At 49.6% G+C, this 13417-nt stretch overlaps 1 protein-coding gene across 4 annotated transcripts in view; it reads left to right on the top strand.

The window, feature by feature from the left end:
• ZNF555 (zinc finger protein 555) overlaps positions 1-13417 on the top strand; it is a 22401-nt gene extending 8984 nt beyond the window's left edge. Inside the window, exons 1-4 of one of the 4 annotated variants that reach the window (XM_072787929.1) lie at positions 1046-1199; positions 10157-10283; positions 10683-10866; positions 11684-13417. In XM_072787929.1, coding sequence (XP_072644030.1) covers positions 1197-1199; positions 10157-10283; positions 10683-10866; positions 11684-13253 — 1884 coding nt within the window. In that variant the 5' untranslated portion in view covers positions 1046-1196 and the 3' untranslated portion in view covers positions 13254-13417. Of the gene's footprint in view, positions 1-1045; positions 1200-2023; positions 2093-2662; positions 2806-10156; positions 10284-10682; positions 10867-11683 lie in introns of those variants that run through there. The other 3 variants (XM_072787928.1, XM_072787927.1, XM_072787930.1) reach the window with 3 other exon arrangements.

The following is a 13417-nucleotide window of genomic DNA, read 5'->3' as shown; positions in this document are numbered from 1 at the left end:
TCGGTGGGGTCTGCTTGGATATTCTCTCCCCCTGCCCCTCCCTCCCTCAAATAAATAAATAAATCTTTTTAAAAAGTTCTGTTTGTAAATCAAACAAGTGATGAGGAGGTCTGGAGCTCCCATCTGTCTCAGCCGAGACAGTGTCGTGTGCCGCTAGCGGGAGCGGGAAATGCCTTGGCTGTGCAGCCCATCCATCAAGGGTAAGGGTCCTCAGGTCCATCCCAAAGCGTTACACAGACTTTTTTCTTTTTCTTTTTTTTTCTTTTTTCTGTTTTTAATCTGTTAACGCAGGAGCTCGGTCGCCGTCGGGCCACCGCAGCCTTCCACAGTGCGCAATTCCCTGCGGACGCGTTAAAACCCTGACGGTCCATCCATTTCCTTGCAGCGCAGAGCGCGCACCTGCGGATCCTAACGGCGGCCCGCGCTCCGCTCCGGGGCGGAGACCCCAGGACCCGGTCTGCAGACCTCCAGGCCCGGGGGGCGCGGCTCCGGTGTCAAAGGTCACCCGGGGAGCCCGCCTGGGCCTCCCACACGGTGACGTCACCGCGGAGGGTCTTTGTTCTTAAACAAAGAGCACAGGCCCACGGTGACCTCGACCCTGGGCCCTCCGGCCCCGGCTCCCGTCCCGGCTCCAACAAGGGGCGCCCCGCGGGGACACCGAGCCGGGACCGGCCGCCCAGGAGGAGGACGCGGGCGGGGCGCCGCGCTGCCGGGAGACGCCGGACCCGCGAGGCCGGGAGGCGGTGCGGCTCGGAGCGCGCGTCCGGAGCGGGCGGGTCGGCCACGTGTGTCCGGACGGCCTGTCACTCAGGTGCGGGGGCGTGGCCACGGAGAGCCGTCCAATCAGAGCGACAGGGGCGGTTCTCGGAGAACAATCAGGAACGCCTGGGCGGTGCCGGGGAACTAGCCAATCAGAGGCTTGGGCTCGGAGCGCAGTCCAATCAGGGGCACCAGAGGCGGGTCTCGGAAAGCTATCCAATCAGGAGCCCTGGGAGAGGGAGGTCCCCCGAGCACGGTCCAATCAGGCGCGGGGGCGGGCACGCCCGCGGCCGCGTGGACGTGGCTGGGGGCCGGCCCCCCGCGCTCCAGCGCACCTGCCCCGCGCGGCCCCAGGTGTGCGGAGCGCGCTGCTCTCACCTGCCCGGCCCGCGGGCCCGCGGGGGGGACGCCCGCACAGCTCGGAGCCGGGCCGCGAGATGGTGAGTCCGAGACCGGGAGGGGCTGGTTCCAACCGGCCGGAACCGGCTTCCTGCGACCGCGGGCCCGCGTGTCCCCGCCCCCGGGGGTCCCGACCCGCGTGGCCGCCCTGGGCCGGGGGCTCGGCTCCTCCCCGAGGACAGCCTCGGGGGCGCGCGAGGAGCGTGGGGAGACCTGCAAGTGGCCCTTCCCAGGCAGGTCCTCGGCCCCCCGTGACCCCGACCCCGGTTCTCGCTCCGGGGGGACGTAGCGAGCCGCCGACTGCACGCAGGTGTTCAAGGGGCGAGGAGAAACGGCCCCCGCCCCTGGCCGTGCACGCGGGGCGCCGGTGCGGCCTCCTGCCCTCGCCGCGCGGGGGGCTCTTTGTTCGGGGGGCCCTGAGGGCGGGGACCCCGCGCGAGACCTTGGGGTCACCCTCCCGGCTGCGTCCCCTTGAAAAGCCGTGTTGGCTTGGCGGAGCCTCGGTGTTTTTAGCAAATGTCCAAATGGAGCGTGAGGGCGAAGATGGAATCTTTTCAGCGGAGTGAATTTCAGAAAAAGAAGGAAATGTCTCACATTCCAGTTGTTCAGCCTTCTCCTTAGATCCCTCCCAGCGTGGAGAAAGTTTCTCGGGTCTGTTCCTTCCAGGGCCCACTCGCGTGGCTTCTGGGCAAAAGAGGGCCCTGGGGAAATAGAGGTAATAGAGGGCATCCCACCCACCCACCCACCCCGCGAGGCTGCAGAGAAGTGAGTGCCTCTCCCCAGGGTGCGGGAGGTAGGCCGTGAATTCCAGAGGTCATGTCTCTTCTTTTCCTTGGCAGCGTGGAGGACTTGTGACGTGGGCAGTACCGTGGCCTCTTACCTGTAATATGCTTTGCTTTCATCTACAGTAAATTGGCTCATGTCTGTGGGAGAGGTAGGGATGCGAGCATCTTTCTTACTTAGAGATCAGGGTGTCCCTGTCCTTTGCATTAAAGTGTTCGCAGTGTCTGCCGCTGCGCTTCAGTGGCTGCCCCGCCGTGGGTCAGGTCTTCCCGCAGACTCGGACCTGCTGCCCATCGATTTAGGCCGAATTCCATCATGTCAGGTGTACGATTGCCTTAAAATCCTTGCTGTGTGTAGGCAGGCTCTCCCTTGTTCTTTAGAACATTTTGCCTGCTTCTGGACCTCCGTTCTTCTGTGACGTTTGGAGAATTGGTATTTGTCAGGTCCCTGCCCAACCACACTTGGTTTATGGATTTAATTACATTTTATGAAGACCATTAAGTCCGTCTTAGGAGGGTTGATATCTTAGTAATAGTGAGGTACCCCCCTCTAAGAATGGGTGCCTTCTTTCCTTTTGTTTTGGGTAGTATCCTTAATGTTTTCGAATTTTTCCTTTTGGTTCTTTTCATAGCCTTCGTTTTACTTATTTAATACTAATGAAATTTGGTTTTTACCATCGTATATGTTACTTTTTTTTCTTTTAAGATTTTATTTATATATTCGTGAGAGACACAGAGAGAGAGGCAGAGACACAGGCAGAGGGAGAAGCAAGCTCCCTGCGGGAAGCCGGATGTGGCCCTCGATCCCAAGACCCCGGGGATCATGACCCAGGTCAAAGGCGGACACTCAACCACTGAGACACAGGTGCTCCTGTGTTACCTTTTTATTTTTTTTTATCTTGTTTTTTTAAAAGATTTTATTTATTTTTTCATAAGAGACACACACAGAGAGAGAGAGAGAGAGAGAGAGGCAGAGACACAGGCAGAGGGAGAAGCAGGCTCCATGCAGGGAGCCCTATGTGGAACTCGATCCCGGGACTCCAGGATCTCGCCCTGAGCCGAAGGCAGGCGCTAAACCGCTGTGCCACCCAGGGATCCCCTGTGTTACCTTTTTAAAAAGAATTTTTCCAACATGCTGTTGCTATTAATTAGGTAATGAAATTGGGTTTATACTGAAGTTTTATCCTGGATTCTTGTTAAAAATCTTACTCTCTGATTGTCATTTTTGTTCTGTAGGTGTCCTGTATATACAATTTTTAGATTTAGACAAAGGCAAGTGCTTCTTTTCTAGTATTGTACCTTAGTTTATTTCCTGGTGATACTGGATCTCTAGTAAAATGTTGACTAAGAGTGAGGTGCTGGACATACCTGGTTTCTACCTAATTGTTTTAGGGAAAACAGTGAGCTTCATACCATGTATGTATTCTTTGTTCTGTTTTGAACATTCTTTTAATGGTTTTTCCTTTATTGGTTATGCATGTTAGGTTTCTTTTTAAAGATTTTATTTATGTATTTGAGAGAGAGATAGCAAGAGAGAGCACGAGTTGGGGGCGGGGAGATGCAGAGGGAGAGGGAGAAGCAAACTCTGCACTGAGCGGGGAGCCCAATGCGGGGCTCCATCCCAGGACCCTGAAATCATGACCTGAGCCGAAGGCACATGTGTCACCAACTGAGCCAGCTGGGCTCCAGGTTATGCATATTAATTACATCATTTCCCAATGGTAAGATTTTTTTATGTATGACTGTTTCATATTATAAAATGTTTTTTGGCAACTCTTAAGATGATTACATGGGAATCATGAGTTGATTTCAGAGTTTTCTATTGTGTAATACAGCATCAGTGCAGGAAAATGCGTGTGACATAGGTACAGTTGACAGATAACTTAAAAAAGAATCCTCTGTGAAATGAAGTTCAACCCTAAATATAGAACTTTCACACCAGAAACCCCACTTGAAGTGAATCCCAGGGGCAGGTCCCCTCACTCACTGGATGTAACTGGTATGTGGAAGTACATAAAGACTTATGCATGCATTTGTAGTTCTGTGTATATAGTTAATGCCTGTGTGCTTGTTGTTACATGTGTATATGTATTTATGAGCAATTTAGGTATCAATTTGCAGTATAATCTCAAATGGTTACTTTTGTGCTCTCTCTCCTTTACTCTGTCCTACAACCAGTCATTCATAAGTGTCTGTCAGTAGCAACAGGAATATAGATAAATGTATATATAAATACACGTGTAGGGATCCCTGGGTGGCGCAGCGGTTTGGCGCCTGCCTTTGGCCCAGGGCGCGATCCTGGAGACCCGGGATCGAATCCCACGTCGGGCTCCCGGTGCATGGAGCTTGCTTCTCCCTCTGCCTGTGTCTCTGCCTCTCTCTCTCTCTGTAACTATCATAAATAAATAAAAATTAAAAAAAAATTAAAAAAAAATAAATACACGTGTAAATCTCTCTCTCTCTCTCTCTCTCTCTCTCTCTCTCTCTCTCTCCAGTCACAGTAGCAAACCCACCATAAGGTGTATCAAACAAGTGCAGGGGCTAGGGGAGTTTGTTCCGCATTGCCTCTGCTGTGAACCAGTGTTCATAATAGAACACTGAGTTATAGGAGTTTTACAGAGTTATAGGAACACATGAGCTAATGTGTACAAAGCTTTCTGCAAAGTCTTATACACATAGTGGGTTCACAGTGCACATTTAAAAAATTAATATTGTGTTAAAGTGTTTGATGGTTTCAAGCTGGGTGTATTGGGAGTCCCTATATCCGTCTGTCAGGGCCACTATCACAAAAATGCCGTTGACTGGGCTCTTATAAACCATGTACGTTTGTCCCTCACAATTCTTTAGGCTGGGGAGTCACAGGTCAGGGCCCTGGGGGATTTGGTGTCTGGTGAGGATCATCTTCCTGGTCCACAGACAGTGGTCTCTCCACTGTGCCCTCACGTGGAGGATGGGGCAAAGGCACTCATCCCACTGTTGAGGGCTGCACCTTCATGACCTAAGCCCCTCCACAGGCCCCACCTCCCACATCGAAATTAGGATTTAACGTGAATTTGGGGGGGCACAAAAAGTCCATCTGTAGCGGTCCCCAAGACCACCCTTCAGGTCAGATTCCATAGGAGGACTCTCATGACCCAGCAGGTAGGTGTGCTCACGGCTCTGATTTATTATAGTGCAAAAACACAGAGCACGGGCAGCAGAGGGGAAAGGTCCTGAGGAGACCGGGTGTTGAGTTCCCGGGGCCCCTCCCAGTGACATCTTGCAGGCTCTGCCGAGTTCCCCCAGCAGCCAGCATGCCAGCACATGCGGAGTGTTGTCCACTAGGGAAGCTAATGAGAGACTCAGCAGGTCTTTTATTGGGGGCTGCTCATGGAGGCACCCTCTGCCTGGCACCGACCAAGATTCCAGACACCCAGAAGGAAAGCTGGGCTTCAGCACAAGGCATTACTTGCATAAAAAGACACAGGGACCTCTCCTAGCAGGGTGGTGGGGAGCCTCCTCAAATCTAAGTTCCCAGGAACCAGCCAAGGGCCAGCCTTGGAAACAGGACTTTCTACGGATGAAGACACTCAAGCCTGTTGGCTTGTCTCTTCTGAATAGCCCAGTCCTTTGGGCCTCGGACAAGACCTCGTTATAGCAGCGTGATCATCAGTAGGACCCTTTGCAACTGGGTGAGACCAACGTGCAGTATTGATTTTGGCTCTGCCCTGTAGGAGGTCCTGGACTTGCCCAGTCCAAGTAAATCCCATTAACCATAGAGGCAAACATTGTAGAACATTCTGGGCCTTTATCTTCAAAATTTCTGTATTATTTTTCTGCGTTTTTCACCTGGCCTCAGGTGTCCGTTACCATGTGGCACAACTCTGGTGAGGAAGTTGATGCTGACCCCAGTGTCTTCCAGGGACAAGGTGGTTTCCTGAGAGGAATGCATTAAGCAGCCAGGTCAGCAGGCCCCCACTGTGGCCTATTTTAGGGCATTCAGGCTGGTCCTTGTTCAGAGGGACAGCGTGTGGTGGTCGGCTTCAGACAGGTCTGTTGCCCATGTCGCTAGTTCGTCCACCTCGCTGCTGTGGATGGCATTGGGGGGGGGGGTGATTTGCGTGGGCAGAAACAGAAGTGAACGCCTTGATTTCACATGGTCTCATCGGAGAACAAGGCCTTCCTCACTGGCAACTGTAAGGGACCCACACGGACCGCCCTGAGATTTTCGTAGGTCAGGACCTCACAGAAGTGTCCTGTGTCCTCTGTATTGACACAGAGTCCTGATCCTGGAGCTTATACCTGCTTCTGGATCGGTCTGGTGTGTTCTGAGGCTGACGCAGCCCGTCCTGAGCTTACAGTCAAGTTCAGCCCATTCGGAATTCAGCATTCCCCAAGTCACTAGGGGCCTTCCTTAGCAGCGGCAAAGCTGAGACCCTGCAGGGTCACAGAGTTGTGTTCCAGGGTGCAGGTGTTGCTCTCCCGAGCTCCTGTTGTCTTGTCTCTGAGTCCACGTGAGCCACTGGTGGACAGTCACTCTCTGATGCCATCGGAAATAGGGTTTCGGGGACGCCTGGCTGGGTCAGTCAGTTAAGCATCTGCCTTCGGCTCAGGTCATGATCTCAGGGTCCTGGGATTGAGTCCCACATCAGGCTCCCTGCTCAGTGGAGAGTCTACTTCTCCCTCTCACTGTGCCCTGGCTCAGGCTCGCTCTCTTGCTTGTTCTGTCCCAAGTAAATAAATAAAATCTTAAAAAAAAAAAGAGAAAAGAAAAAAAAAAAAAAAAGAAAAGAAATAGGGTTTCATAAGAGCTCTTTGACAAGCTGAAGACTTGTACTAAAACTTCCCAAAGTATATCTCCATTTAGAGATTGCCTGTCTCTTCGTTGTTTCCCTCTTGCTTTGAACCTCCGGTGGGTAAAAACTCAGTGAAAAATCATTTGGTGTAGAGACCTAAATGATGCGATGGTCCCTCTGGCATTTATGAAATTACATGCACAGGGATCCCTGGGTGGTGCAGCGGTTTAGCACCTGCCTTTGGCCCAGGGCGTGATCCTGGAGACCCGGGATCGAATCCCACGTCGGGCTCCCGGTGCATGGAGCCTGCTTCTCCCTTTGCCTATGTCTCTGCCTCTCTCTCTCTCTCTGTGTGACTATCATAAATAAATAAAAATTTTAAAAAAATAAATGAAATTACATGCACAAACCATCTGCATCAGCTTTTTTCTTGAATGCAGGTGCAGTAGCCACAAAGCAGAACAGTTTTAAATAAGAAAAATCCCCTTCCCCTCTTCTTCGTCAGCACAAATTCATTCAAAGCCTGTATAGGTTTTGTAGGGTTGCCATAATGACTTGCCATAGCTGGATGGCTTAGGAACTGGTGCTCTCGGAGTTCAGGAGGCTAGAAGTCTGGAATCAAAGGGGCAGAAGGGTTGTGCCTTGCAGCTTCTGGTGGCCCCCAGCCTCTGCTTGTGACAGGGAACTCCAATCTCTGCATCCCACCTTCATGTGGCCACCTTCCCTGTGTGTCTCTGGCTTCACATGGCATTTTCTTCTTAGAAGGCTGCCAGCCAGATTGAAATGGGGCCTGTCCTCACGGCCTTATCTTAACTTGGTTATGCTCACAAAGATCGTCTTTCCAAGGTCCCGTTCATAGGTACCAGGGGTTAGGATTTCAACATACCTTTTTTGGAGATGAAGTTTAAGCCACGGTGAGGCCCTGGTAGTAAATCCAGCAGTTACATGGGTAACATTGCAGCTGCCAGGGAAGATGTGGCTCCGGTGCGTGGGTGGGTCAGGAGGCCTGGCCCAGCAGCAACAGGTAGAAGAAAGGGTAGAGGATCCCTGCCCACTCGGCCCTTGGTTTATCTAATTTTGCTCCAGCTCTAGAAACAGAATTAACTAATTTTTTCTCCCGGTGCAACACAAAGCTTTTATATTTTTTGCCCATCCATAGTTGACCTTGGTCACTTGGGGGCCCTTTCTCCCTGTGCCTGGAGAAGTGAACAAAAATCAAAGACCTCACCAAAGCCATACTTAGTTTTTCTCCTCCTCCTCAGGGAGCATTTGCCAAAAGCAGCCCATGCCCCCAGTGTGCCAGGCCTCCTGCGGCCAGACCCGTCCATCTGTCCGCTCTTGCTTCACAGCCGACAGCAGCTCAGCTGCTCTTGCACATCCCACACGACCCCCTGGCCACCCGGTCCCCCTCGTCTTCCCGAACAGCCCTTTGCTCTATTTCCGTGAGTCAGGGGTATTCTAGCAAATCCCACCACTGATGCCAACCAGGACTGGTGTCAACAAGACCACCCTTGTGCCCTGCTAGTAGGACCCCCACGGCTTAGCGTACAGCTTGCCTCGGCTGTGATCTGTTACAACAGAAGGACACACAGCAAAGCTAGCCAAGGGCAGAGGCATATGGGGGAAAGTCCAAGGGAACCGAGTGCCTGTCTTTCCCACTGGAGCCCCCCGGAAAGCACCAGCAGCAAGGCGTGACAACACATGGAATGTTTCTGCCAGAGGGGCTCAGTTGAGACTCCGTGCCTGGGATTTCTACTCCACCTCCCAGAAGGAAGGCTGGTGTTCAGTGTTAACAATCCTGTTTGCACCGCAGTTCAGGCACAGCGAGTTAATCTGTCAGGCTCCCAGACACCAGCCTGGCCCAGAGTTGTGTCTACGGATAAAGCTGAGGCCTGAAATGTCCCGCCTTCTGCACGCTCGGTGTGAAACTCCCTGGAAGGAGCGCTGCAGGTAGTAAAGGCCAGGTCAGCTGTCTCGGGAGCCACCCTTGTTCCCCTGCCAGGATTGGGGGCTTGCCTGCTAATCTGCTTCTCTGTTGAACAAGTGCATTCTGGCATCAGAATCGTTGAATGTGAGTATTTTCTCCTGCTCGCAGATGTCCGTGGGTTGAGGAACTTTAAAAAAAAAAAAAAAAAAAAAAAACAGGCTGTAGGGAATCCCTGGGTGACTCAACGATTGAGTGTCTGCCTTTGGCCCAGGGCGTGATCCTGGGGTCCTGGGATCGAGTCCTGCATCAGGCTTCCCGCAGGGAGCCTGCTTTTCCCTCTGCCTGTGTCTCTGCCTCTCTCTGTGCATCTCATGAATAAATAAATAAAATCTTAAAAAAAAAAAAAGTGTAAGTGGAGGATGCAGCTCAGTGGTTTCTGTGCCCTTGGGGTAGGCCTGAGGTTCTCTTGTGCCCAACAGGGGAGGGACATGGAACAGAGCAAATCTGAGAGTTCGGCCTCAAGGATGAGGTATGGGGGGGCCACTTCTACCTGGAACTTGATATGAGAGAGGTTGTCCGTTGTAGGAAGGCACTGCCTAGCCCTTTATGTATTTTATAATCTCGGGCAAACTCACTGTCAGATACTTTTGACTTCTGCTAACTTCTTCATAGGGTGGGATTTTCAACCTTATCCTCAAGGTCAGCGAGGATGCTCTTACATGGCTCTTGTGGGAAGAGCTGTTTTGTTATTTGTCATTTGTGTGTGTTCGGAGTGTGTATGTGGAGGGGGGGGGCAGGTGCACCTAGTCTAGGGAGTATAGGGAATGGATGCAGGTCTGAGTTCTCCCATCTGTGTCCTCCTTCCTGAGCTCCAACTTCTCAATAACTTTCGTCTGAGTCCTGTATTACACAAATACATTAGCAGTACTTCTTCAAAAGAGTTTAATCATTTAGCCAGCAGAAACTGTCTACTTATGGTGTGGCATTCTTTAAGATGATATGGTGAGCTGGCCCCTGCTGCAGGAGGATTCCCACAAGCCTTCTGGGTTTGGCAAGGGGAGCAGAAGAAGTTCCCAGTCCTTCAGTGTGTTCCTATTTCATAAAACCTCACCCTGGTTTGACTTGGCACTTGATGTGGTCCTTAGTGATGTGGTGCGTAATGTGTGAGCCGAAGCCATTTGTGTCACAAGGGATCGATGGGTCTGAAAACGCAAATATTTGTTCCATTAGTAGAACATTTCTGTGAATTCTCCAAGGTGGTCTGAACCATTTGGTTAAGGAAGAATGAGACTTGATGTGGTTGCAGTAAAAGTGTAAAGATAAGTTCAGTGTGTGTGGTACTGTTAACTCTGTGAGGGTGTGAGGTGGATAGAGTAAGGGATCTGATGATCTGATGCTCAAGTCATAGAGGAGATGGCAAGTAACCACAGAGCCTTATTTGAATTTCCTGTGCATTGAATCTGGTTGCTCAGTGAGTCTCAACTTTCCTTCTGCACATATGTTGGGTGTTTTAGGACTCCGTGGTCTTTGAGGATGTGGCCGTGGACTTTACTGTGGAGGAGTGGGCTTTGCTAGATTCTGCTCAGAGGAAGCTCTACAGAGAGGTGATGCTGGAAAACTTGAAAAACCTGGCCTCAGTGGGTAAGAACGACCACATTCCTTCACTTAGTCATTTAGAGAACAAGCATTTCTTTCACGTCAAACCCATTTCGGGATTTCGATTGTGGAAAGGAAATACACAGCCACCACAGAACTAGAATCTAATAGTTTCTGCATGAGAATGAGAATCTCTGCATTAAACTGATTTTTTTCTATCTGTATAGTTCCCTGTGCGTCATCAGTGAATATAGATTTCATGGGTCATTAAGGAGCCCAGTGAAGTTTATGTAATCTTGTGACAATTCTGTGTTTATTAAATTGCTTACCACATTGACCCCTTTGTACATGTTATTGATGAAGTCCTGACACAGCCAAACTTCAGTGTCATTCTGACCAGCAGGTACCTTCTTTTTTTAAACCCTGTTCCCTTTCTGCTTTCAGATGATGAGACTCAATTTAAAGCCAGTGGGTCAGTTTCTCAGCAGGATGTTTATGGGAATAAAATACCCAAGGAACATAAAATAGCAAAGTCCACCAGAAATGATTCCTGGGCCTCTGTTTTAGGGAAAATTTGGGAAGAACTTAGCACTGAAGATCAGCGCATGAAGCAGGGGCAACATCTGAGGTGAGTTGCGCTCACAAGAGAAAGCAGTATTCCAGGAGAGAATTTTAGTGTGTCATGAAATTGAAGAAGCAAACAAAATAAAAACACTTATGGGAGCCTAGATCAAATTTGTTTATGCACTGAGAGTGTTTACAGAAAAATGTCCTTAAATATGTTGATGTTGAGTGTTAAAAACAATTCAGAGGGCAGCCCAGGTGGCGCAGCGGTTTAGTGCCACCGGCAGCCTAGGGCGTGATCCTGGAGACCCTGGATCGAGTCCCATGTCAGGCTCTCTGCATGGTGCCTGCTTCTCCCTCTGCCTGTGTCTCTGCCCCCCCCCCCCGTCTCTATGAATAAATAAATAATATTTTTTTTAAATGTAAAAAAAATAAATAAAAACAATTCAGATCAAAACAGGAGGAAAAGCCCATGTTTAAGAAACACTGTTTTCGGGGATCCCTGAGTAGCGCAGTGGTTTGGCGCCTGCCTTTGGCTCAGGGCGCGATCCTGGAGACCCGGGATCGAATCCCATGTCGGGCTCCCGGTGCATGGAGCCTGCTTCTCCCTCTGCCTGTGTGTCTGCCTCTCTCTCTCTGTGTGTGACTATCGTAAGTAAACAAAAATTAAAAAAAAAAAAAAGAAAAAGAAACACTGTTTTCATTATGCCTATGGTTGAATTCCCTTCCAGGATACTCAGTTTTTTTCTGCTTTGTCAGATAGGGCAGAAAGCCTGCATATGCATTACAATTGATGAATGTGTAATCCTAATACTTAATAGTAAATATTAAGAAAGCATTAATCAAACCATTGATGATGACATGCTTCTCATTTTTAACAGAAATCGTGTGGTGGAGAAGCTCTCTGAAAGTAACGATCAGTGTGGGGAAGGCTCGAGTCAGATTCCAGATCTTAATCTGTACCAGAAAACTCTTACTGGAATAAAAGAGTATGAATGTAGCGCATATGGAAAAGTCTTCATGCATCATTCCTCCCCCAAGAGTCACATCGCTGTGCACACTGGACACAAACCATATCAGTGTCAGGAGTGTGGGCGGGCCTATAGTTGTCGTTCACACCTTCGAATGCATGTGAGGACCCACAATGGAGAGAGAACCTACGCATGTAAATTATGTGGAAAGACCTTTCCTCGTACTTCTTCCCTAAACCGGCATGTAAGGATTCATACTGCTGAGAAAACTTACGAATGCCAGCAATGTGGGAAAGCCTTCATTGATTTTTCAAGTCTTACTAGTCATGTGAGAACTCACACTGGAGAGAAACCCTATAAATGTAAGGAATGTGGGAAAGCCTTCAGCTATTCCTCCACCTTTCGAAGGCACATGATAACACACACTGGAGAGAAGCCCTATAAATGTAAGGAATGTGGGGATGCCTTCAGCTATTCCTCCACTTTTCGAAGACACATGATATCACACACCGGGGAGACACCACATAAATGTAAAGAATGTGGAGAAGCCTTCAGCTATTCCTCAGCTTTTCGAAGGCACATGATAACACACACTGGAGAGAAACCCTATGAATGTAAACAGTGTGGAAAAACCTTTATTTACCTGCAATCCTTTCGGAGACACGAAAGGATTCATACTGGAGAGAAACCCTATGAATGCAAACAATGTGGGAAAACCTTCATTTATCCCCAGTCCTTCCGAAGACATGAGAGGACCCATGGTGGAGAGAAACCCTATGAGTGTAGCCAGTGTGGGAAAGCCTTCAGCCACCCCTCATCCTTTCGAGGGCATATGAGAGTGCACACTGGAGAGAAACCTTATGAATGCAATCAGTGCGGAAAAACGTTCAACTGGCCCATATCTTTAAGAAGACATATGAGGACACACATGAGGGAGAAACCCTTTGAATGCAAACAATGTGGGAAAGCCTTCAATTTGTCTGCCTGCTTCCGAGAACACGTGAGAATGCACCCTGGAGACAAATCGTATCAGTGTAAGCTGTGTGGGAAGGCGTTCTATTGCCACATATCCTTACAGAAACATATGAGAAGGCACACCGCAGAGAAGCTCTACGAATGCAAGCAGTGTGGGAAAGCTTTCAGTTGGCCTGAACTTTTGCAACAGCACGTGAGAACACACACTGCAGAGAAACCTTATGAATGTAAGGAGTGTGGGAAAGTCTTCAAGTGGCCATCGTCTTTGCCAATACATATGAGAGTGCACACTGGGGAGAAGCCCTATGAATGTAAGGAGTGTGGGAAAGCCTTCAGTTGCTCCTCATCCTTAAGGAGACACATACGAACACACACTACAGACAGACACTACTTAGGTGATGCGGGAAGTTCTCCTGCAAGTGAATGCATACCTTCAGTGGATTCAGAAAATCCACACCAGGACAGAAACCTTATAAAAACTGTAAATATGGTACTGCCTTTGTGAGCACCTCATCGAAGTGGACCTATGGGGCACATCTTTCCAGTTCTTTTACAGAAAAACAATTAGGTGAAAAATAGCTCTCCAAGTACTCTTTCAGCTATCATACAAAGTTTTACAGGTGGTGGTTTCTCCCCTACATTTCAGTAAATAAACCTATCTTTACAATT

The sequence above is a fragment of the Canis lupus genome, chromosome 19 (genome assembly GCF_048164855.1).
Source record: "Canis lupus baileyi chromosome 19, mCanLup2.hap1, whole genome shotgun sequence".
NCBI lineage: Eukaryota > Metazoa > Chordata > Mammalia > Carnivora > Canidae > Canis > Canis lupus.
Note: the sequence above shows the minus strand (reverse complement) of the source record. Positions and strands in the feature narration are given on the sequence as shown.